The sequence below is a fragment of the Dermacentor variabilis genome, chromosome 3, assembly GCF_050947875.1.
Source record: "Dermacentor variabilis isolate Ectoservices chromosome 3, ASM5094787v1, whole genome shotgun sequence".
Lineage (NCBI taxonomy): Eukaryota > Metazoa > Arthropoda > Arachnida > Ixodida > Ixodidae > Dermacentor > Dermacentor variabilis.
This window is the reverse complement of record NC_134570.1, coordinates 60,325,047-60,350,734: the sequence shown is the minus strand read 5'-3', so window position 1 is coordinate 60,350,734 and position 25,688 is coordinate 60,325,047. Positions and strand designations below refer to the sequence as shown.

The 25,688-nt window shown below is 44.8% G+C and overlaps 1 protein-coding gene across 5 annotated transcripts in view; it reads left to right on the top strand.

Annotated features, from left to right (window-relative positions):
* The window catches only part of LOC142575726 (uncharacterized), a 32,959-nt gene extending 7,415 nt beyond the window's left edge, over positions 1-25,544 (top strand). For 4 of the 5 annotated variants that reach the window (XM_075685311.1, XM_075685309.1, XM_075685310.1 and 1 more), the window contains exons 3-4: positions 10,982-11,581; positions 18,223-25,544. In XM_075685311.1, coding sequence (XP_075541426.1) covers positions 10,982-11,581; positions 18,223-18,528 — 906 coding nt within the window. In that variant the 3' untranslated portion in view covers positions 18,529-25,544. The remainder of the gene's footprint in view (positions 1-10,981; positions 11,582-18,222) is intronic. The other variant, XM_075685313.1, reaches the window with a different exon arrangement.
* The last annotated feature ends 144 nt before the right edge of the window (positions 25,545-25,688 follow it).

Sequence of the window (25,688 nt, the reverse complement as noted above, 5' to 3'; positions counted from 1 at the left end):
CCGCCACTTTTCTCGAGTAGCCATTCCAGTCTGCTCAGTACCATCCGCTCCATCACTTTACGGAAACAGCTTGCCCAGGGTATTGGCCGATAATGTGAGAGATCATGTGGGCATTTCCCGGGCTTTAGCAAAGCCACAAGACGACTGCACTTCCAGTGGCCAGGAACAGTTGCTGTGTCAGCAGAATTTCTTGAGCTTCTACTCCAAGATGACAAATCGGAGTGTGTAATTCCATCTGGTCCTGGACAGGATGACTGGCGGGAGGAAGTAGATATCACAGCATCGAGCTCGGGCCTAGTAAAAGGTGCATCCAGACGGTTATCTATATATGATAGATATATAGATAACCGTCTATATATCTATAGATAACCGTGATAGATAGGTATAGATGGTGGAAAAGTCAGTCGTGATTGCGTTGGTATACTGTTAGAGGCACTCACAAGTAATTTGCAGAAGTCATCGGCAACCTCAACTTCACGCCGGCCTTGCCGTATGGCCACAGCACTGAACGGGTGCAGCTGTTGTGGAGGCGATCGAAGACTTCGCACCATTTTCCAAATTCTAGAGAGAGGTTTTCTCAGAACCAGAGAGCCACAGAATGATCTCCAGTGTTGTTTGTCGAGCTTGTCAAGGTGGCGCAGGACATGACACTGTGCCCGGCGGGATGCAGCGACATCTAATGGTGATTTGGTCCTTCTCTATTTCCATTCTGCTCGATCCCATATCACGTAAAGTCGCTCGTACTGGCCATCGATAGGTGATTTAGGTGAAAGTGCACATAGGTGTTCTGTTGTGTCATAATGTTGTCGCAATGACGTCTTCAATATTGGATGGTGATTGGATGGCTTGACATGCAGTGTTCACAGATTCTCAAAATGTTGCCCAATTGATGGAACGCACAGTGTGTGGAGCTAGGGAATGTAACCATTTCAAATGAATATATATTGGTAGATGGTCACTTCTATGGGTGTCGAGATGAGTACACCATCGTGTAGCAGACAGCGGGCTCTTTGAAAAATGCACTGTCAAGACAACTGCTGTAGTAAGAGCCTCGAAGGTATGTTGGCGAGTTATCATTGATAACCATCGAGCCTTGACTAAGCATGAAGTCAACCAAGTTTCAACCGTAGGCATTCGTCGAAGCAGAGCCCCACATGGTATGATGGGCATTAAAGTTGCCGATGACTATGTGGGGACCTGGACAGGTTTGCAGTATGTACAGCAAATATGAACAGTATGCTCGATGTTGGCGTATATATCCTCCAATTACTGAGAATATGCGCCGCTTGTACTTCAGCGTTATGCAAACGTACTCGTTGGAAGCATATGGAGGAATGTCTTTGCGAAAGCGTGTTAAATTCCGATGAACAAAAGTAAGCACTTTGCTGAAATTGTGGTCATTCCTTGACCACAGTGGCACATATCCAGATATGCGTAGTAAAGACGTCATGTTTGGTTCACGTATTACAGCCACGGGAAACTGGTATTTGAACATCCATTGCAGAAAGTCTGCGAGGCGGCCTCGTAGGCTTCTGGCATTCCACTGTATTATTGCGGATCTTTGTAATTGGTTTTCAAAAAGTAGCGCCATGATGCCTTATTGTAGAGCTGTGAGGAGTGGTTCCAAAGCATCTAGAACATGTAGCGCCGTCTTAGCAACCGGCGTCTGTAGTCCGCAGAGAACTGAACGCATCGTAGTTACCGTATTTATTCGAATCTAGGCCAATAGATTTTTTCAAATAATCATATTCCAAACTCTAGGGTGAGTTTAGATTCGAGGATCTTAAAAAAGTTGCCAGTTTTTCATTGAAACTGCTAAATATGGTGCATAGCTAGCGCCATCTAGAAAAGTCAGTATCGCAGCCGCTACTAGCCACGCCAGTAGCCAACTGTACACAAGTGAGGTCGCCATTTTGACCTGTGTCGTGTTGGCCGTATCAGTAGGGTGGCTAGAATGGGGAGGTGTGTAGACCGCGGTGCCGCCACCATTGCCTAGCGAGGCCCCGCTGCCCGTTCCTACCACTGGGGGAAAATTTGGCACTCCAATCGGGGGCGCCGTTAGCCTGTCATTCTCGCAGGCCATGGCGCTGCGCAAGGTAGCTCTCGTGGTCTATGCAGTGCAGCTGTGTTAAGCTTTTACAGTAGTGCATGAGCTTTTACAGCTTGGCAGAGAAAGAGCAGCACGGGAATAAATGTGTTCCCTGGACTTTTGGAGTCCCTGCTAGCGGAGTAGCAGCTGCTCCGAGAAAATTAAGAAACCGCCTAGGACGGCACTGTACTACCTTCCGAAACAGCAGAAGTGACAGAAGTTGCCTTGGACCATGTGGATTATGTGGAGAAGCACAGTGATGCACACCTGGTTTATTACATAGCAGGCTACATAGCCAGGAAGCGCATCATTTTAACTGATTGCAAGGCATGCAGGGATGCCTGCCTCGTGACAAGAGAAAGTGTACCCCTCCAATTGCCAGCAGAAGCTTGCAAACAGTGGGACATGGGGGGGAGGGGAGGTCTTCTGTACCCTTCACTCTGTCTCTATAACCCTATTGGCGGCGAGGAGTTACGGAGTCGCCATCTATCGGAAGCGCCTCGCTGGCGTAGTATGAGGGATCACGCGGCGTGCTCCTCATAGGTTTTGCTGTCAGCGCTCACTGAAAACACCACGCGCGAGCTCTCCCGGACATTTCTGTAAGTACTTTCGAAACGAGAGAAGTTTTTTACTGTCTAAATAATAATCTTGGGCAAACTGAAAGCACAGAATCGTTTACATACGCTATCTCTTTACCGGATACGTACAGTGAACGCCACTGCGCGCGGTCGCCACGATGTTCTCCCGAACCGGCTTCTTGAAACGCTGAGAGCAAACTATGTGAAATATGCTCTTATAGTGTTTGTATAACTAAATGGAGCGTAATAGAATGAAGCCCCAATGCAGTGATCGCACAGATTCGCAGCGACTGACTGCGCGTCTGCATGCTTGTCCACGCACTGTTTCGCTTTCGCCGCGTGCGCGTTTTCACACCGTGCCATGAGTTTTAGGCCGCAGAATATGAGCATTTGACAGTATACAAGCAACCAATGTTGCGCGGGCGCTATCAGAGCTGTTAAAAAATAATTTTATTGTAGAGACTTCGACGCCTACGGGGACTGTGATGTGCCGTCGCGACGATTCAATCTTCTTTTTCTTCTATATTCTTGGACGTTTCAATATTATTTCTTGAGTTGCGTCTCACTGTATGTTTATAGGTGATCTCAGCGTGCGATTTCCCGCTGCTTCTTTTTTGTAATCCAGTGTAATAATTCGCAAAACGTGGAGCAATTCGATCAAAATACTTCTTTAAGCTTTGCCTGTTCAAGATGTTGAGATCGTTGGTAGCTGTGGTAAGGACGTAAGCAACGGTGAATGATTGCTTACCAATGTCTTGCCTGGGCAACGATTCATTGTCTGTTGATGTCCTCCTGAGTTTTCTCTTCACGTGACGACCCGCGGCAAGTGTGAAATCGTTATTCAATTTCATTTCTTCAACCATTGAGCTGTTGGAAGTTTCAAGGGCAATAGTGGAAAGGTCAGTGCGGTCCCTTGTCTTCAATGCAGCCAGTGGTGGACAACCAGGGTCAAACGCTTGGTTGGGATTCCTATCCCCCATCCCGGAGGACGAAGTTGTGCCCTTTGCACAACCTCTGATGTCTAAAAACGTTCAGGAGACAGGAAAATGGAGAGACCACAGTTATAGGTGTTCTTCTTCTGAGGCACTTGTTCCTCTCCAACTTAATAAGAGGTATAGATTAAAGTTAGTACAAGCCTACACTCCAACATCCAGTCATGATGATGGTGAAGTAGATCAGTTTTATGAAGATGGTGAATTAGCGATGAGAAAAATGCAAACTCAGTATACTGTAGTAATGGCCGACTTCAATGCAAAAGTTGGGGAAAAGCAGGCTCGTGAACAGGCAATGGGCAACTACGGCATCAATTCTAGAAACGCTAGAGGAGAGGTGCTGGCAAAATTCGCAGAAAGGAATAAGCTGAGAATAATGAACACCTTTTTCAGGAAGCGTAGCAACAGAAAGTGGACCTGGAAAAGCCCTAATGGTGAGACAAGAAATGAAATTGAATTCGTACTTTCTGCTAATACAGCATAGTGCAGGATGTAGAAGTGATAGGTAGGGTAAAGTGCAGTGATCATAGGTTAGTGAGGGCTAGGATTCACCTCAATTTGAAGAGAGAAAGAGCAAAACAGGTCAAGATGAAACAGGTCAACCTTGAGGCAGTAAGGGTAAAAGCAGACAAATTCAGGCTGGTACTTGCAAACAAGTATGCAGCCTTAGAACAGATAGATGAGGATGACATAGAGCTAATGAATGAAACCGTAACTAGGCTGGTTTCAGAGACAGTAATTGAAGTGGGAGGCAAGGCACCAAGGCAACCAGTAGACAAGCTCTCCCAAGTAACAAAGAACCTAATCAAAAAATGACAAAGAATGAAAGCGTCCAACTCGGGAGATAAGATAGAATTCGCAGAACTGTCAGAACTGATCAACAAGGAGAAAACAAGGGTTATTCAAAACTATAATGTGAAAAATACTGAGGAAGCCGTAAAAAATGGACGCAGCATGAAATAGTGAGAACGAAACTTGGCATAGAACAAGCCAAGATGTATGCACTGAAAGATAAGCAGGGTCATATCATCAGCAATCTCGAAGGTATAGTAAAAGCAGCGGAAGAATTCTATACTGACCTGTACAGTACACAGAGGAGCCACGATACCTTCATTCGAAGCAGTAATGAACATGTTGCAAAGACTCCTATAACTACTGATGAGGTTAGAAGGGCCTTGCAAGACATGAAACAGTGAAAAGCGGCCGTAGAAAATGGAATAACACTTGATTTAGTTGAAGGTGGAGGAGACATGATGCTTGAAAAACTGGCGGCTCTCTATATGAAGTGTCTATCAACTTTAAGGGTCCCAGAAAACTGGAAAAATGCAAACATTGTACTAATCCACAAAAAGGGAAGTGGTAAAGAACTGAAAAATAATAGGGCCATTAGCTTACTCCCAGTATTATATAAAATATTCACCAAGATAATTTCCAATAGAATAAGGGCAACATTGGACTTTAGTCAACCAAGGGAACAGGCTGGCTTCAGGAAGGGATACTCTACAACAGATCATGTCCATGGATTAGTCAGGTAATAGAGAAATCCACATAGTACAATCAGCCTCTCTTTATGACTTTCATAGATTACGAAAAGGCATTTGATTCAGCAGAGATACCAGCAGTCATAAAGGCATTATGTAATCAAAGAGTACAAGCCGCTTGCGTAAATATCTTGGAAAATATCTACAGAGATTCCACAGCTACCTTAATTCTACACAAGAAAAGTAGGAAGATATCTATAAAGAAAGGGGTCAAACAACGAGACAGAATCTCCCCAACGCTATTCACTGTATGCTTTGAAGAAGTATTCAGGCTATTAAACTGGGAAGGCTTAGGAATTAGGATCAACAGCGAATATCTCGGCAACCTTCGGTTTGCATATGACATTGTCCTGTTCAGCAACATTGGAGACGAGTTACAACCAATGATTGAGGACCTTAACAGAGAGAGTGTGAGACTGGAATTGAAGATTAACATGCAGAAGACAAAGATAATCATGAATAGCTGGGCATGGAAACAAGAGTTCAGGATCACCAGTCAGCCTCTAGAGTCTGTGAAGAAGTATGTTTAACTAGGTAGAAGGAAATTCACGGAAGAATAGAAAGGACGTCGTCGCCATGGACAGCCGCCTGGCCCATCTTATCGAGGCCAACGAATCGATACAGGCACGCTGGAAGTGGCAATGGCTGAAACGCAAATTGAGAAAGAAGGTGGCTGACTTAAACAGGGCCATTGAACACCACTGCAAGATCCTTTGCCATCAGCAATGGAACGAAATCTGCTACCGAATTGACAGGGAACTGTATCACGGTTGCACCTGAAATCTATTTCGCACCTCCTAAATGAAAGTAAGGCCAAGTCACACCAGCGCGACCGCCTGGCCTGCCTCATGCACACCACCACACAACAGGGAAAAGACGCTGTTATCAAGAACCTGGAAGCCAAGTATCTGCCAGACAGGCCAGCGGAAACCCACCCGCCATACGGGGGTTGCCCAACGTGTGGCTCAGCTGAGACAGTAACATATCAGAGGTACGGGTAGCGATGCACGAGCTCAACACCTGCTCAGCAGCTGACCCCGATCGCGTTACCAACAAGATGCTATGCAACCTCGATTATGCATTGATCGAGGCCCTAACCCGTTCCTTCAACGAATGCTGGCATTCGGGCAAGCTCCCCAAACAGTGGAAAATGGTAAGAACGATCCTGATCCCGGAACTGGGGCAAACTACCTGACATCAGCAACTTGTGTCCCATCTTGCTCGCGTCCTGCGTGGGCAAGGTGCTGCAGCACGTAGTAGCCAACCGGTGGCAGGAATACCTGGAGAAGGAAGGTCTCTATCTAGACACGATGATTGGCTTCCAGCACAGACTCAGCACATAAGATGCCATGCTACAACTCAAACAAGAAACCATCGACAACAAGACACAAGACAGCAAAGTAATTCTGGGGCTCGATTTACAAAGCGCATTCGACAAAGTCAATCACTCAGCCATATTAGCACAAGTATCAAGACTCCACATGGAGGTAACGAGCTAAAATTACATTCAAGACTTCTTGACTAACCGCACAGTGGAACTGCACACCGGAGACCTCAAGTTCCCTGAACACAAGCTCGGCAGCACGGGTACCCCGCAGGGTTCGGTCATCACGCCGTTGCTCTTCAACCTCATCGTGATCGGGGTAGCGAGGGCAGTAGCGGGGATGGGCGACCGGCATACGATCTACGCCGACGATACAACCTTGTGGGAGGCCGGCCGCACCGACGCCAGCATCGAGCAACAGCTGCAGGCGGCGGTTACCGCCATCAAGCAGCACTTTGACGGCACTGGCCTAATGTGCTTGCCCGCCAAGCATATTCCGAGCTGTTCATCCGAGCTGTTCATACTCGCACCGCAACAACCGGGACGAAAACGCGCTCTCCCTCCGGAGTGCGATCATATCAAGATCGTGACTGCATTGGCGCAACACATCCCTAAAGTTCCCAAGATCAGGGTCCTGGGCTTGCTGCTAAGCAAGAGCGGCTGCAATGACGAGACCATTAACAAGGTTACCACCAAGGCAATGGATGCCATCCAGCTCATACACCAAGTCTCGACACAATGGGTGGGCATGTGTGAAGACAGTCTCGTGCGCCTTGTCCACTCGTTTGTGATTAGCCACATTGCCTACATTGCAGCCTACCTCAACTGGCAGGTCACTGACACTACCAAGATCAACACGCTGATCAGACAGGCTTACAAGACGGTGCTGGGCTTAATGGAGACCATGAGTACAGCTCGGCTACTGCAGCTTGGTGTCCATAACACCCTAGAAGAAATAGCCGAGGCGCAGCTCACCGTGCAAATGGAGCACCTCTCTACCACCAAGACAGGTCACAGTATACTGATGTCCCTGGGTTGCAACCCCCAAGCTCCCAGCCAGCAATAGTGCGAGATCAACGAAGAGGCGTGGGCCCGCATCCACATGGACGCCATGCAGAAAAACATGCACCCCGAGTACAACCAAGAACGGTGGCAGGCGCAGGCCAAGGCCATCACCGAACAACACGCCCAAGACCCGCATGCTGGATACGTGGACGCAGCGGAATACAAGCGGGAAGGCTTCGCGGCAGTGGTCGTTGCGGCGGCTACCGGCACCTCAACAACGGCAGCGAGTGCCACAGACGCCGCGGAGGTTGCCATCACTCTGGCGATCTCCGAGGCCGAGTGTCGCATCGTGCTCAGTGACTCGAGGAACGCCGTGCGCAACTTTGCCATGGGGCGAGTATGCACGCCGGCGGCCACCATCATCGGCAAGCTCCAGTTTCAAGACCGCAGAAACATGATCCTTATCAAGTGGTTCCCGGTGCACGCCGGCAAGTGTGCATGCTCACCGAACCACAACGAGACGGCCCATTCGGCGGCGCGAGCGCTTACCGTCCGCAGCCCCGAGAGGGTCCGTCCCATGTGGTGGTTTGAAACCAAGGACCGAGTGACCAGTTATGGCGAAGTTACTAAGTGTTACCGCTTAGCTCAACAGACAATGCGGCCTCCCCACCCGGCACTCAGTTGGGAGGAGGCCGTCATCCTAAGGCAGATACAGGCTGGGTCACTCCTCGCCCCGGCGGGAACCTGGCACAATCCCACATGATGTGCCATGGGCACACATCATATGGGACTGTGCCAGGCTCCCCACTGAAGCTACCTCCAGGACATACCTGCCCGAACTTCAAAGGGCAGTGCAGTCTATAGACAAGGACATTCAACTATGGGCCGTCCAGCAGGCCTGGGGTGCGCTCGAAAAGCACAAGCCTCACGACCCACCATAAACGGGCCAAACTGAGGTAGTGCAGAGTAGGGCATAACCCCGAGTCGATGCTTCGCCAGCGTCACGACACGTTAAACCGTCAGTTGCCAGCATTTTAAAAACGTTTTTTCTATCCTATCCCGTCCTATGGGTTGGAATGCATACGGCAGACATTGTCAGCTCCTGACTGGAAGCTTACCAGTATTGAAAAGGAAGGTGTACAATCAATGCATTTTACCAGTGCTAACATTGCAGACTGACAAAGAAGCTTGAGAACAAGTTAAGGACTGCGCGAAGAATGCTAGGCGTAACATTAAGAGACAAAAAGAGAGCGGTTTTGATCAGAGAGCAAACGGGTATAGCCGATATTCTAATTGACATTAAGAGAAAAAAAAATGGAGCTGGGCAAGTCATGTATTGCACAGGTTAGGTAACCGGTGGACCATTAGGGTTACAGAATGGGTGCCAAGTGAATGGAAGCACAGTCAAGGATGGCAGAAGACTAGCTGGGGCGATGAAGCTGCGATTTTTGTGGGCGCTAGTTAGAATCGGTTGGCACAGGACAGGGGTAATTGGAGATCGCAGGGAGAGGCCTTTGTCCTGCAGTGGACATCAAATGGGCTGATGATGATGATGATGACAGTCATAGCAATGGTAATGATGCCAGGTCTAGCATTTGGAGACCGATTTTAATGTCTATTTAGATATCTTACAAATACTTCCCAGCCTTCATACTCATTAATTACCACTTTCACGTGGAAGAAGCATATGGTAGAGCTTATACTACTTCAAATATTTGTGTCAGTACCCCCTTAACTTTTCAGTGTTGACTATTTTTTGGAGGTGACGCAGCCCCAGCAATGATGTCTTTTTTTTTCTCAGATATTAAAAAACGAACACAGCAATTTGTGGTTATGCAGAAAGGAAAGAAATGACGCAGATAATAAGAGTTTTTAGCAGAGCGTTTACGATCCGCTCCGCTCAGACTGGCCTATCACAACAATTGGCACGCAGCCGCTCAGCAAAACGCTACCGGGAACACTGACGCACATGCGCACAGCACACATAGCGGCAGCGTAACGTGGGACACTTACCACGTTCCGCTAGGAACCTGATTTAGCGGTGCGTCAGGGAGCGTGTAGTTGCTTTCGTAATCGTTTTACTGCCAAGCTTAGAGCACGTCAGTGACGTCTCTGGGAGACGCGCTTGTTAGATAAGCGAAATCAATGCATTCTATGCAGCCACCGGTGCGCGTGAAACGTGTGCAGAGCGGAGCGCAAGCAAACGCTCTGCTAAAACTGTCTAATGGCAAATGCACTCTTAGCATGTTTCTCACAATCCCATCTTTGTTTTGTATCTCCTACGTAGTTTTGTACTGATGCACGTGCTTTATTGATAGCACCGCCATGTCAGGGTAAGAAAAACACAAAGGAAACTTTACATAAATGTACGACAGATGGCAGAAACATGCAAGAGTCGTAGTCATGTGCTATGGCGCAATATTTGCATGGAGAATTGTCGCAGTAACAATGGACACAGTGCAGGAGCTAAGCCTCTCATCGGCACATGCGTGCTCCCTGCAACACATCCACGTCCTCTAAGCGGTGCCTTCTAAAACCCAGAGAGATAAAAAAATATGGTCCAGAGAGAAACCCAGAGAGATTAAAAAATATGGTTCAGGAAATATACAGCAGATGGTGGAACTACCTTGGAGCTCGCCATCTTTGTGTTACTGTGCACATCCAACCGGAGAGAGTGGAGAACGTGCAAGACGCAAGAGCGGGAACGTACCGGTACGTCAGTGAGACTGAGAGGGTCAATACAGCCTGATTATAGGTCATCTACTTCGGGTAGTGCTCAGACGCCACACGTGAACACGGGTGTCCTCATTCCATCCTTTCCGATGTGCAAGTTGTTTATGATCAGCTCACGATTATAAACCCTCATTTGTGGTGCATTTAATGAGCTGTCACCTGTGAACTCGTGTTTTGCGATAATACTGTTTCTGGTGCATTCTTCATTAGCCTCGTTATCTCAAAAATCTGCTGCACAGCTTTATGGCTGATGAGGTCCCTTTGACAGCCATGTCCCACCAATTTCATAAAACTCATAACTACACTGTGAACTCATTACCACGGGCATGGTGCTCTTTGGCCATACTTGGCCCTTGCGCCATTAAACACCACATATCATCATCATAAAAAAGAAGCAATACAATTGAATAAAAGAATGGTTATAAAATTTAGCGCCTTTGTGTCATATGTCTTTCTGCCTGCTGAATTATTTCAACCTTTGCTGTCTTACTCAGGTTCACTTCTTTGTTTTATATATATAATTTCTTTTTCTTTCTTTCTTTATGTGTACCTCATTTTCCAAGACATTTAATGTCTGTAGCACTGGCTCTTCCACGTTCACTTAATTCCACGTGGACTTCTGATGAATTTCTGATGGCCAGTCCTTGCACTGATGTGTTTTCAGTTACATTTACCCACTCACTCTGTTTTGTTTGCTCTTTCTTTCCTTCCTTGAAAAGGTTAGCATGCTGGGCTGGACATACAAGGCCATCAACGAGAAGGTGTCCCCATTTGTTCTGCGGCGTCTTTGGCTCTATGACATGGCCCTATACAGGCGGCGATGCCCCAAAATGGACTTCAGCGATCCAGGACATAAGCTCAGCACAGTGTGCGTCTGCCAGCTGGCCAGCTTGGGCAGGGCCCAGGAGTACGACCTGCGGGGTCGAAAGCAGCCTTACGTTTGCGCCTTTAACTACGTCTCGTTATGCTCGTCAAGCGCAAGTTGGAGGGACGAGCTGTTTCCTTGCGGCCCAGCAGGCAGCATTTGCCCAATGTTGGTGTGCCCCTCCATGGATGGCTATGCTTCGGAGTCCTCTGGTACTGATGGGCTCGTGACATGTGTGTCGTACGTGCTCGAGCAGCATCTTGCTCGTGCCTGCCTTAGGGGACTTGAGACGGTTGTACGGATGGCTGGCAAGATCAAGCAGGCATGCTGTGCCTTGCGATACGCCTATGGTAACCACGCACTGGCGGCACGTGCGAGGTGGCCAAACTTCACAGTGACCAACGCCATCATCAACATGGCTGAACAGGGCTGGCCTGATTTGGCTTCCTGGCAGGTGAGGCTATAGTCATGTATTCTTTAGTGCAGGGCTTCGCTAAGGGGTGCACCAGAGAAACTTGTGTTTGGGAAGTTGGCATAGTAGTCAGCGTACGGGTATATTGAATGAATGAATGAATAAATAAATAAATAAATAAATAAATAAAAGCCTTTTTTCATAGTGGCTTATAACATTCTGCTGCTAAGTGAGCGCAAGGTGGCATGTTTGATTCCCGGCTATGGCCAAGTTACTGTGGAGCTGAATGCAAGGACACTTGTCCACCGAGCCATGGGTGCACATTGAAGGAACCCCGAAATGTCAGAGTGACTTTAAAGTCCTCCAATTCACCATTTCTCATTAGCTTTATGAGTCAGACATCGAAGGAGCACTTTTTGGTGTATCTTCTACACCATTCTGTGTAGGTCACTCATGCATCATTCTGCCATGTCTTAGAGCTCTGTTTATGCAATGCTGAAATATGGGAGTACAGCTGGTGACAGTCCTCAGCACTGGTGTGAATCTCTACAGCTGCAAGTCAGTAACATCGATGTGGTTTGTTGATGTTACTATGTTTTTCTGTGACATCAGGCGAGAGCTCAAAACAGGGTTTGAACCATACATCGGTGTGCGTTGTTGTACTATGATATTTACACCGTTGAATTAGTGTACGATGCAGATACTCCCATGTACAACATTTTACCATGAAACCACTTTGGAGCTTGAAACAAATTTTGTTCTGTTCATTTCACTGCACAATTACTCACTCAGGGCGTCACCATCAGATGGGTCATCACTGTGCTGTAACTGTCATGCATTTTCCTGCCATCGTCATTGTAGTTATCTTGTCATTATCATGTGCCATCATCATTGTAGTTGTCGCCATTGTGACATCTTTATATGTTGTTGTGTTGTCATGCCGCCATTGTGGTATTTTTGTTGTCATCATGTTGTGATTTTTGCAGAGAGTTAGGGTAGTTTTCACAGCATTTGGGGGCGCCAGAGCTTTGTGCCAAGTTGGACGCATAGAGGTTAGCCAAAGCATCGCATCGTTCACCTCCATTTTGCATACCTGCCAGCTCTCCCGATTTGTCTGGGAAACTCCCAATTTGCAACCGATCCTACCGATTGTATTGACATGGCCATATGTCTCTCAAAAAGGCTACCAGAACGCCACCGAAAAAAAGAAGAAGAAGAAAGCAAGAGGTGTGTCACGCCAACACAGCCGCATTGTCATTGCTATTATGTGCTAAGTAGCTAGCCGAAATCAGATTAAAATCCAACGCATTTGCATGTAGGCAGTGTAGGCCTACGTCAGTTCGTTTTAGTTTAAGCTTTAGTTTAAGACATGCGTTCAGGAAGGTGCATGAGGCAAAGGCCTAATTTGCCTTGCATAACAGCTGGTTCCCTTAAGTCAGCTTCGCTGCTTTAGAGCTGTATTATGCAGAAAAGATTATTAGTGTGGAAAGAAGCCACTGTCACGGGACATAGTCACCATCATCATTAGCCTGTATTTATGTCCTCTGCGGGACAAAGGCCTTTCCAAGTGATGTCCAGTTACTCCTGTCTTGTGCTAGCTGATGCCAAGTTGTTCCTGCAAATTCTCTTAATTTCAGCACCTTACCTAATTTTCTGTCATCTTCGACTGAGCTTCCCTTAGCTTGGCACCCATTCTGTAACTCCAATGGTCCACCAGTTATCTGCCCTACACATTACATAGCCTACCCAGCTCCATTCCTTTCTCTTAATGTCAACTAGAATATCGGCTATACCCATTTGCTTGCTGATCCACGCTGCTCTCTTCCTTTCTCCTAATGTTATGCCTAACATTTTTCCTTCGATCGCTTTTTACGCAGACCTTAACTTTTCTCAAGCTTCTTTGCTAACCTCCAGGTTTCTGACCCATATGTTATCACTGGTACAATGAAATCATTGTACACTTTTCTTTTTAACGACAGTGGTAACCTTCCAGTCAGGATTTGGTAATGCCTGCCGTATGTACTGTGCAGACTACTGGACAAGTTGGACTATTGTCCTGTATCAGAGCTCAAAGCCAGTCAGTGCTCCTAAAAAACATCCACGCTGAAGACTTTACTTGCGTTATTAAGGTTCCTGCAGTCTACGGGGCTGCACGATAGGCTTTAAGAACGCCGCCTCCTACCGCTCTATGGTGTACGCGGTTTGTTTGTGCTCGTCTCTCTTTTTCTCTGTGTCCCCCTTTCACTCTCTTTCTCTCTTTATCCCCCTCAACCCTTCCCCCTGTGCGGGGTAGCCAACCGGAACTACCTCTGGTTAACCTCTCTGCCTTACTATGCATCCCCCCCTCTCTCTCTCTGCCATATGTGCTCCAACCCATTTTTATTCTTCTATAAATTTCCTTCTCATGATCAGGGTCCCCTGTGAGTAATTGACCTAGATAAACATACTCCTGCACATACTCTAGAGGCTGACTAGTGTTTTTGAATTCTTGTTTCCTTGCCAGGCTTTCAACATTACCTTTGTTGTCTGATTTTAATCTTCAACTTTCTCGGTTAAGGTCCTCAATAATCTGTTGCAATTCATCCCCTGTGTTGTTGAACAGGACAATGTCATCTGCAAGCCGAAGGTTGGTGAGGTATTCACCGTTGATCCTCACTCCTAAGCCTTCCTAGTCTAAAAGCTTGAATACTTCTTCTAAGCATGCTGCCAATAGCATTGTAGACATTGTCTCTCTTTGCCTGACCATTCTTGTGATAAGTATTTTTCCACTTGTGGAGAATTCAGGTAGCTGTGGAGTCCAGATATTTTCCAAAATATTCACATATGCCTCCTGTGCTCCTTGATTCAAAATGCTTCCACATAGTATGTATTCCTTAATTATTAACCTACACATGCGTCGTCACCGTTCAAAGTGCGAGGGCAGAGACGTCTAACTGTACTGGCAGCCATTCAGGCCTGTTTCAGACAATGCTGTTACTTGGAAGAAAGAGGCATTACAGTAGGTGGAATAAGAAAAAAGGAAATACAGTATCTGCTGCTGCAGCCAAGTGACTGCATCAGCAGCTACTGTAATAAATATCAGCGCCACTTTGTTCCTAATCAGATTGTATATAGTTAATTTGCCACAAGAACAGGAAGTACAAAGAGGAATTTTCCAACCCACATTAAGGCCAAATTGAATGGCCTGCCCCATAGATCCCCCGAGTGATCTGTGCGCAGACGCTAATTGGCGTCTGTCCGTGTTTGCAGCATTTCTTTATTGTGCTGGCTAAAGTCACTGTATTTTAGAAAGCACTGCAACTTTTTTCTTTTTTTTTTTTTTTTTTGCCGATGCGCCATCAATTCGCCAGTCACTGTCACATGATAAATGCTTGCCATAAATGGTCCACGCCATGCGTGCCAGCCATCCACGGGGATACATTTTGTATTTTGAGTCATTTAGGATGTTAAATCTTTCTTGCAATTCAAGAAAGTAGATGCCCGCTGATAAGCTTTCAGGTGCAGCAACTGCCGAAAGTCTGGGAATTAAAGCACTTTTTGGGATACTACCTCGCCCCACGATACTACCTCGTCGTAATTCTGTTGTGCTGAAGTACATTTGGCACTACCAAACAGGTGGAAAGATAGCAAGTGCGGGGACATGAAATTGCACTGGATAAAGCGTGAAAAATTCACTTATACCAGTGGCACATGACCTTGAGAGGCAAGCATTTCTGCTGACAAATATTTAAAAGAAGCATCGCTTTAAGTGTTGTATAGCACTTAAGTGAAGTACTACTTGTGCCATTTACCACAAGTTGTAGCTGACCTGATTTTTTTTTAAACGTGACTTTTATGGCAGTGTTTTGTTTTTGCTCTGATTTAAAGCAAGTTAAACATTAGCCCCATAGTTCTCATTACGCATGTCTTTCGTGTACCAGACCCACATGGGCTATTTCAAACCATTTGTCGTCAATCAAAGTGAAGAGTTTCAAGTGCGAGCAAAGCATAATCAGAGCTGCAGTTTATAACGTTGCATAGCAGTGCTTGATTCCTAGTCAGCTAAAAGACCCCGTGCAACACAAATATCCGGTTCGGTTCCATTTGTGAATTTCGTAGTGCCAACTGCAACAACTATTATTTATTCTTCACTGCTGCAAGTACAAAAAATGCGAAGAGCTCTTTGCACATTCTACATTGCGTCAAGTAGGTACAAATAATCAACAAGTAACATGGCCACGTTTTTAACAAGTGTGAGATGCACGTCAGCGGCGACCTATAAATGCTTTAAGAATTCTCTCACCGCTGGACCCACCCGTGCCGAGACATTCCACTAACAGATCAGGTGCCCTAACGTGCGTGGTATTGTTTTCTTTTGGAGGGCTGTGTCTTGCAAGGTTGTGAGACAAGAGGCCCATCGCACTTCAAAGGATTTGTAGCAAGAGCCTTAACGTATTGGAACTCTGGACAGTGTCACCCTGAAGCCCCATTGCGTGCACTCTGCACATGCCGTAGTGGGATTGGACAAACGATAGGGCGAGGGTGATGTTGAGGATGCTTTTAGGTACGTGCAGGGCTGTTGGAGGGATTTGGTGCAGATTCGGCTAAGAGAAAGAAGACTAAATTGTAACAGCATTGTGACTTTTCACTTGTAGTCTTTTTATGTCTCTGTAAGTAGTTTCCATTCTGTCGCTTGCCTATTCTATATTAATAAACAACTAACCGCTTGCAATCAGCTTCATAGCCTTGCCCACTGTAATGTGATGTCACAACATCCACAACACCTTCAGGTTTCTCTCACTGACATCGAAGCGAACTTTGCTCCATCACGCTTTCAGACTAAGAGCTGGCATGCTTACGCAACCCCTGGCTCAGACAGCACGTATATATTCATGAATCATTCGCAATGACGTTGCTGGAAGTTCAGTGCTCGTCCTTATCAACTCGTTTCCGTCCTTGTCCTTTTACGCTGCCACCTTTTCAAATATGTACGAACACGCCCAATTCGCCACATTAGGTCAACCAAGTGTTGATCAAAAAGCTTTGTGTCAGAAAAATTGTATTGGAGCTTACCAGCTGCTTCAAAATATCTATACATAACCAAAACTTCCTTCTTGCTTGTTATGGTGCAGGCCTTCAAAACTGCTATACATATCAGCGCACAGTGGTGTGGGAAATTGACTATTCGTATTACTGCAAATGGCGGTTGTGAGCTAAAAAAGGGTCCGATCATGCTTGTTCATTAATTCATCATGCTTTCATTCTGTCATGGTACAGCATGACATGAAAGGAAAAGGGTATACTGCCAGTGATTGAACTGCAAATCTCGTGTTTTCAAGCGACGTTTATTAATCTCTGCGTCACGGCAGCCATGCACAAGTGAACAGATAATCACATGCATTGTGACGAATGGTGATAGTGTACTTTTGGGCTTATCTGATGCATCACACCACTGCACCTGGCTGTGCAAAGTCCAGTGCTTTATGTTGATAAAAAAATTTACTCGCCATGCTGACCCTGCGAATGTGGAAGTCCAGCAAAGCTGTTGATAACCACCACTACAACGGCTAAGGGGGGGTATACTATGTTTTATTGCTTTAGAGTAATGGTAATCTTGACAACATGCCGCCACTCATAGCGGTGCTGGAACAACATTGAAATCAGTTCCTAGAATGGCTATTTTATATACGAAAGGCTAGGGATGCCACTCCCCACGTCGCAAGCTGCCGTCGCCTTGCGAAGCAGTAATCTTTACCGGGAAGCATATGGAGGGAGTGCTACGTGCTTCGCATTGTTGGAAGGACATTGGAAGGAAATGAAAAATGCCAATGACTGAGAGTGGCAGCTTTGCTGTAAAATGGGACCCAGTGATTTTATTCGATTTCCTCTTGAGAGTGGCACTTGCTTGTAATGAGGGATCGGCCAAGAGTCACATGGTACATGGCAAAGGTTACCTTGTTGGGGGCTTGCTAACCAAGCATGCCTTGCATTCCTTGCCTGCAAATCAATGGTGCTGTGGGCATCACATGTCTTTTGCTGCATGCATCTTCAAGTTGGTATGGACCATGTGTTTCAAGGAGGTCTTCTATTGGCATTGGGGTTTTTTTCAATGCTTTCCAGGATTGGTGGGGAACAGTGGGGGGTCTTTCAAATTTACGTCTGTTTTTGAGTATGTAATTAGTTGTTGGGGTATTACTCTTGTTGTTTAGTCATTTATGGAGAATCAAATTCACTGGAGTCTCGCGATTTTCACCTTTTCTTTATCACTATATTATCTGTCCTCTCTTTCAGCATATAGCCTTACATTCCTAATTAAGGCATTTAAGTAGATTATGAAATTCACCAATGCGCTTGCACCTTCATGTGCGGCAGCTGTCTCATCTGTGATAAATTTTTTAAATTGAAGTCGACCAGGCATGGTTGTTAGATGAGCTCACTGTGAGCAAGAGTTCTAAGCTTGTCCAGTTCGGTTAATTTCAACGTGGCACACAGTGCAGACGACAGTACAAGTGATAAGGATGGGATATCTCTGACGCCTCTCATATACTGGGAGGCTGACTTAAAAAATCTGTTGATATTCTGTGCAGATGTGTTATCACTTGTCCCGTCATCTACGCTGTTTGCCGTAGTGATCAGTGTGAGCACCACTCGAGACTGTTTTCTCTACGAGGTTTTAGCTGTTAACACTATTGTCTCGCCAACAGAACGACCTTGACCCAATAGGCCTGCACTGGAGAGAGGTGATATCCAAGTGTGCTGCATTGCTGAAAAAGTATGGAACGCTGGATGCTATTGTTGACGAGGCGAGGATTCGGTGGAGGCATTCCCTGCTGTCCAACATCGAAGCTGTGCTTGGACGTGATGGCAAGACGACTGTTACAAGGATCAACCTTACAGACTGCGATGTAATCGGCTGCGACAATACACGCCAGGACATGGCTGCGGCTGCATTTGTGTCGCCTTCCGGTGTCCTAGTGACATGGCAACTTCTTGGCAAGGGTTCCTACTGAGCATGCATGAGGGCAACATGCGCACATGCACATGAGCATCTCAACAAAGAAGTGGATAATGTTAAGAAAAGCTTTAGCTCAAGGCCAACTCGAATTTCGCTATTCACATACATGTAACACGCAGAAATGCTCCCATTGGACAACCTATAGATAGATTTGAATGAAATTTGTTGCATTTGAGAAACAGCGTTAAATTCTAGAAACTGTAGAAAAACTCGCATTTTTTGCGAAAATTGCCAAAAATCAGTAGGTTTCAAAACAATGGAAGAATGAAGTTTGCAAATCTGTAACTCCGCACCAAATACAGACAGCTCAGTTCTGTAATCTGCATCTCTTAAAACATGTAAAGTGGACACATGTTATATATACTTATACGTTTACAGGTAATCTGAAATTAATAAAATGCTTACGAGGATGTTGCATCAGTCCTAGTCACAAATTGTTAGTATGCATGTTACACAGTGGTGTATAGTATAATAATTTTGTCCTCTGTAGATGTCTCTGTAGGTGCACTTTACAGAATTGTGAGGTAATTTATTATTGTTGAGTTAGGGTTGTTAACTTAACTTGTTTTTTAAGATGAGCAATATTAATTAAGATTTGTAAAAAGTGATGGCCTACACAAAGATCTACTCGCTACAGCAGGTGAATTATTACTTTAAATGCAACTAACTTCATCAAAATCGGTACAGTGGCTGTCGGAAAAAATGATTTCTCCATTCCCATTTGTTGAGATAGGAACCTCTGAGCTGAAGCTTCCGCTTAGAGGAAGTCGAGCAAACTCTGATTTACCTATGTTCAAGTGCATGCAAAACTGAGAAAAAGTCTTATTAAGCTGGCATAAAAGTGATTTGAATTATAATTGCTGCATTTAGTAGAAATGTAATTACATCAAACAGAATCTTAATTTAAACCTTCAATATTTTTAAAAATTGCAAGAAATTGGTAATATAAAAATTTACAGCCCCGGTAATTCAGCTACAAAGGCAGTTTCATCACAGTTCTGTAAACTATCAATTACAGTGTCTAAAGCATACAGATATGATATAGTATGCAGTTGAATAGCTTGCACAATACTGTTACATTGTTTACGCTGGTTTTGTCTTGGTAATTTAATAGTTGCTGGTATTATTTTTCAAAGCGATACACACTGTATAAAATTTGTGCGTTTTGGAATTCATAATGAGCACAGTTTTCAGTTTTGTGAAATTTGTTTTTGCTGCAGAGTTGCAGAACTTTAAGCTTTGATGCTCCATACTTTCTGACATTTTCTGACGTTTGGCAATTTTATGGAAAGCCTGCTCCCAACAGTCAGTATATTCTAACTTTCACTTATAAATGTAGGAAACCCCACCAAAATTTTTTCATTGTGTACCGAGCTAAATGGATTTACCGTTCTTGCACATTTAGATAGAAGCTCTAACTGAAGCTTCCACTTAAGAGCAAGCTTTACCTCAGGAGCTCCTATCTAAATACATGGGAATGGAACAATCTTTGCTTTCCATTCACTGCACCAATCTTGATGAGGTTTGTTGCAATCAAAAAAGAGCGAAAATCTAGCAACTGTGGGAATCAGATTTTCCTATTTAGGCCTTCAATTTTTTGAAGAATAATTGTTGAAAATTGCAAGATCTAAAGAAATTCAAGTACCATGTTTTCAACTCTGTAATTGGGTAATAAAAAGCAGTATCACAATTCGGCAGACTGCACTTAAAGGAACCCTGAAATACTTTTTGAACGTAGTAAGAAAATTTGCCGATCTGTTCACAAAGCTCCTGTGAACATGCGAGTCAAATATTATTGTACTGCGTGCCGCAGGGAACACTTTGTGTTGTGTCAAAAGCAGCCTAAAATCGCTTGCTCTCGCTTCTGCAATGTCGTCACACAGCGTCATCACACAGCATCATCACACAGCATCATCACACAGCATCATCACACAGCGTCATCACACAGCGTCATCACAAGCAGCTCGACCTACAACAGCTATTGACCGATTTCGTGATTGCGAGAACATTCTCAGTAACACAGTTATTGCTCATTTGGGTTAAATAATTGAAAAATATGCATGTCTGCAATCTCAAAAAGACTGTAAAAGAATTTGTTTTTGCCCTGCCGGCCTAAGCACGACAATTGTGCTTTGCTAGATGCGGCTGCCGAGAAGAAAAGCATAGTGTAGATACCTCAGTCACCACAGGGTGCTGTCACGAGCTGTCGCACATTCCGTCTTTGGGCAGGGCTAGCAGGGCGTTTCTCCCTTATGCCCCATTGCTGTCTGCCCTGTATAGCTTCCAGCACGTTAGTGTAAATGAAAGGAGAGAGAAAGCCACTGATCGGCCCAATAACTTCCTCTTTACTTGACCGATTCGAAAAAAACCTTGTGGCAGGAGATTTGTGAGGTGACAAAAGTTAATCGTGATATCATTCTATGATCAGTTAGAATAGTGGTTCAGGGCCCATTTAGTAATACGTATATAGTGGACAAAGTTGATGTATTATACACTAATCTTAAGTATACTGCTCAGTTGTGAGTAGGCCTTTTGCAGTATCCTTATAAACCTTGTAACAATTCATGTAAGCTTTAAATTCATATTGGAACTTACTGATTTTCGGCAATTTTCGTTAAATAATACGAGCTCCTAAATCAAAACTCCAGTTATCAGAAATGGTTACGTGTAACTTTTTCTCTGAAATGCAACAAATTTCCTTCAAGGCGGTCCAACATTTGTCTAACCCCTGTGACTGCAATGACATCCACTGGATTTGCTGTGGACAACCACTGCCAGAACATGGATATCCTAGGTACATGTCAGATGGTTCTTGCAGGCATCCTTTTACAATATCGTTTGACCTCACTTTTTGTGTCTTGCAGATATTCCTTGCATGTCCGTGAGGAATATCACGGGGACATGCTGTGTGCATTCTACAGGCATGTCGGGGCCTTTTGCACAGCGTTTGCCATAGTGTCCTCAGCACACACTGTGTGACAGATGTGAAGGGGCGAGCACCCATGCATCAAGAACAGATACATTGCATGCACACTTTATGCATGCATGCATACATGTGGAAGCGCATTATACTCCTCATTCTTCTAGGCCTCTCACCAAGCACAAGTGCCTTATTAAACTGACTGGAGTGGTCAAGGTTTATTGTGTCAGAAAATTCTCAAAAGTGTGCAGCACACACACATGATAGCTTCAGATTGTAATTTGATTTTGCAAGGAAACATCATTCTCTTATGAAGAAACTCAAAACTTTTTGGAGGACAGTCTATTATTGTGTACTCCGAAAAAGGTTTATGTGCAGTAGCCTTGGGACATTTGTGGTGGGATATCCTAAAAATGAATGTGCAATATTCTTGGGACGTCCTTAGAGGGATATTCAAAAATGGTTGTCTGGCGGATGTCCACTTTGTCTCCAAAACGATGCACAGACATTGGGACATGATTTGGATGTCCTACGGACAAAGTATTTTCAATGGGCTGAGAGCGTGTCTGCGTATTACGTGTGATTTAGGTTGTCTAACATATTAACCGTTCACGAATACCTGGTTACTGGACACATAAATGGCAGTAAAGATGCTGGTAATTACACCTTGGGATGTTTTGTCCAACCACAACATGTCAGGAAAGTTTTTGTTACTTGGATGCTCTTGCCGAAGCAAAATGAAAAGAGAACATGCGTGTTGAAAAGAGAATACGATTGTGTTGCTGTCAGCACTTTACACCAGTAGCTAAGCAGGATATGGTTGGCCACTGCAGTAGTAGCTTTTGTTAGTCTTTGCCATAAGGCGGCACCACCAATGTGGCTGGTCACATCTATGACTCCAGTAACCCATAGATGGCAATAATGCATGCAGGACAATTGAAAACTCTCCAATACCTTCTCAGCCAAAGCACATGCAAAAAAAGCACTTTGCAAGCAAGTTTCACACCAGCATTGTTGTTGGGTAGGTTGGCAAGACACTGTGTGCTCGTGTGTGGCAGTGTAACATGTCCACTCATTGAGGAATTCCCTTCGGTGCAACGAGACATTATGCTGGTGTAACATTGTTCTAAAGCAAAGCACCTACAAGGGTCATTTCAGCATGTGTTCCTAGCTGTATGTATTTTTTTTTTTAAGCATACCAGAGGCTAATGTTTTTCTCATGTATGAAGCGAGGATGGTGTCCATTTTCGGACTTGCTGTTTTTGTTGTTGCTACAGTTGTGTTTTGAGGTCTTTGTTCTTTTAAAGTTAGGCTGGCTTTGCTTGCAGGCTTAGCAACACGTGAAACTAGTAAGTTCCATACTTGCATGAATATGCGAGTTCAACATGAATGACAGATCTTTTAATATTAAAAGGCCTTTTTTGCCCGAAATGAACGAGTGTTAAATGTTCTAAAGGTGAAAGTTCATACTTGACAAAATACATTTTCCTGCTTCCCCAGTATGTCTAAATGTAAACGCTTTATTTTTCATGCAGCTACAGGCTCACCTTGTGCAGAGAAAGAGTGAATATGGTTGACTCTGCTGCATGTGACACAGTGTTTGCATTACAGATTGTAGTCTCGAAACAACAGTCCTCCTATGTACCGTTGCTTACAGTAGTTTTTCGAACAGGTCCCATGGAATAATGAGGGCCATCTCATTGACAAATGCCATTGAAAATGACAGCCTTGGCACTTGCTGAGCAAAGATTTGTTCACATCAACGCACAAATGTGCAGCTGATTGTACTGCCTGCTGGTAACCACTGGCACTTTTCTTGCTGATGAGTTTTTTGCACATAGGCCTGCACTACGAAAAGTTGATGCCAGCGCCACATCTGTGGCTTTTGCATTTGCAGCGTTGGCTTGATACCAGCGTACAGGCAGACTTCATTGATGCAGCTTACGTCTTTTGCAATATGGTAGCTGCGCAAATACAAATGTGTCGGTTTTGTAGCATACGGTCTCACCCTCATTGAAATCGCTGGACGTTATTGGCAGCTAAAAAAAAAGTGCAGGCTAGGTGTTTTTACTGTTGGCTACACGTTCATGTGCTGCTATTCGCAGCTTGTAAATTTTGTACAGCCTACAGCAGAGGCGGTGCATAATGCCTCAAATGTGTGGCCTGTACTGCTAGTTTAATTGAGATTTTTTTTTGTGGCAATAGTTTTGCAAAGTGCAGCATGTTCTGGGTGCAGAGGCCTCTCAGCACAGACATGACATGCACAGTATTTCACTTAGAAAGTTGTACTGTTATTTAATGCTTACCAATGTTATTTTGATGTGAAAGCATCAAATGGCTCATTGAGCTAGAAAGGGCCACCCAGCGGCGTTAATTGACATTAATGATGTTGCATTCACAACTAACAAGTGCCTAGGTGTCCTCGGATTGTTTTATTGCACGTCATGTCACACCATTGATATTTTCATGCTCTCTCCACCAAACCTTGAGGTAACGCCAGGCATGGCTGGACTTACGGTGTTCTTGGGCTCTCGAGATTCTGCAATTTTACTGAAAGGGAACTTGCCCGAGATTGTTGTCATTCGTTGTTGCTCTGCATCATCTAGAAAGCCTCTGTGCAGCAATTTTAGAACATGGACAAATCCGTGCTTGAGAAAGCTACACAGATTACTATGTCAGCATTTTCTGGTGGTTTTTGCTTTGCATTGAATTTTGTTTACAAAAGTCATTTGTGTGTAAACAACACCCCTTTGTTATTTATCTTTTCAACTAAACAAAGGAATGGTATGAGAGCCAGGCACCTGGCACCACTAAAAATCAATGTTAAGCATGAGTGGGTGACAGAAAACATTTACGTCTCTAGATTCATTGCGAGTGTCTATGTGCTGCTGGGAGGGGCACAGTTTGAGGTTTTGCCATGTTGACTATCTAAGTGCTTAGGAAGGCACCCGATACCCACCGTAGTGGCTTAGTGGTTATGACGTTGCGCTGCGAAACACGAAGTTGCGAGATCATATCCTGGCCGCTGCATTTTGATGGGGGCAAAATGTATAAGTGCCCATGTACCATGCTTTGGGTGGTCAAAATTAATCAGGAGTCCCCCACTACAACATGGCTCATATTTAGATTGTGGTTTCGGCACGTAAATCCCCAGAATTAAATTTTCTTTTTAGTAAGGCATCTTATCTTTTCATCAACAGTCGTGTCTTCAGTCCAACTCCATCTGTGCTGTCCACAAAAGGAGCCAAGCTACTCTCTCTTGTTACAGAGTCGTGCTTTCAAGTTTCTGGAAATGCTTCATTTTTACTGGTGTGGACCTGCTTTACTTTTGTGTGGGTTGTGTGGGCATTTTTTTTTTCAACCTCTTTTTTTCTTTGTGTTGCAGCTGATAGGACTTGGACAAGTGAAGACAACTCGGGGACAATCTTTCAAATTAAGTGTTTATTAGGAACACAGTCTTTGTCTCTAACAAGGCTGGTTGCCATGCCTGCCATTTCCGATTAAATTTAAAAGTGGACAACAGTAGACTAAGAGATTTGATGGTCAAATTTGATTCTTCTTCCATCTTTAGCTGAAAGGTGTCCCTCCTCGCCACTTCTTGTCCATCTCCTTTAGTGCTGTGCATGGAGAAGTTGCACTGCTATCCCTGTATTGCCACAGGTCCAATGCTGTGAGGATAATTCTGCGCAAGCTTTCACATCAGCGCAACTGTGCCGCAGATCGCTAGACTAGATTCAGTGTGTAAATTCTATGTTCCGCATATGTGAGTTGATGCATGTTTCAGATTCCTGCATAGCTTGATTTGTAGTAGCTTGTTTCCAGTAGGTTGTTAAGCTGTGTCACAGAGCCCAGGTCACTGGTTTGTATGTGCCATGATTAACTGGCCATGTTTATAACGTTTTTATGACGGAGATTTCAAACTAGCATGAGAGCTTAATGTGATATGATGGGCTACTGCTGACCGTATGGACTGTTTATTCAGTAACAAAGCATTCCAAGCCAAAAACAAAGGAAATGGTGCAGTTTTTTATACGACTAGTTGCCTAAGAATGTTTCCCTATTTTTGTACCAATAAAGTAGTCAACATTTCAGTTGTTCCGCTTGCGTGTTGGCTCATTTGTTGCGTAACTTGCATTTTTTGGGCAGCATGTTCATCTGCCTGTCGTGCAAGGGTAATGCCGCGAACGACATCCGCAAAGTTTTAAAATGCTGCGAGTGAAGCCCTTTAGTGAAAC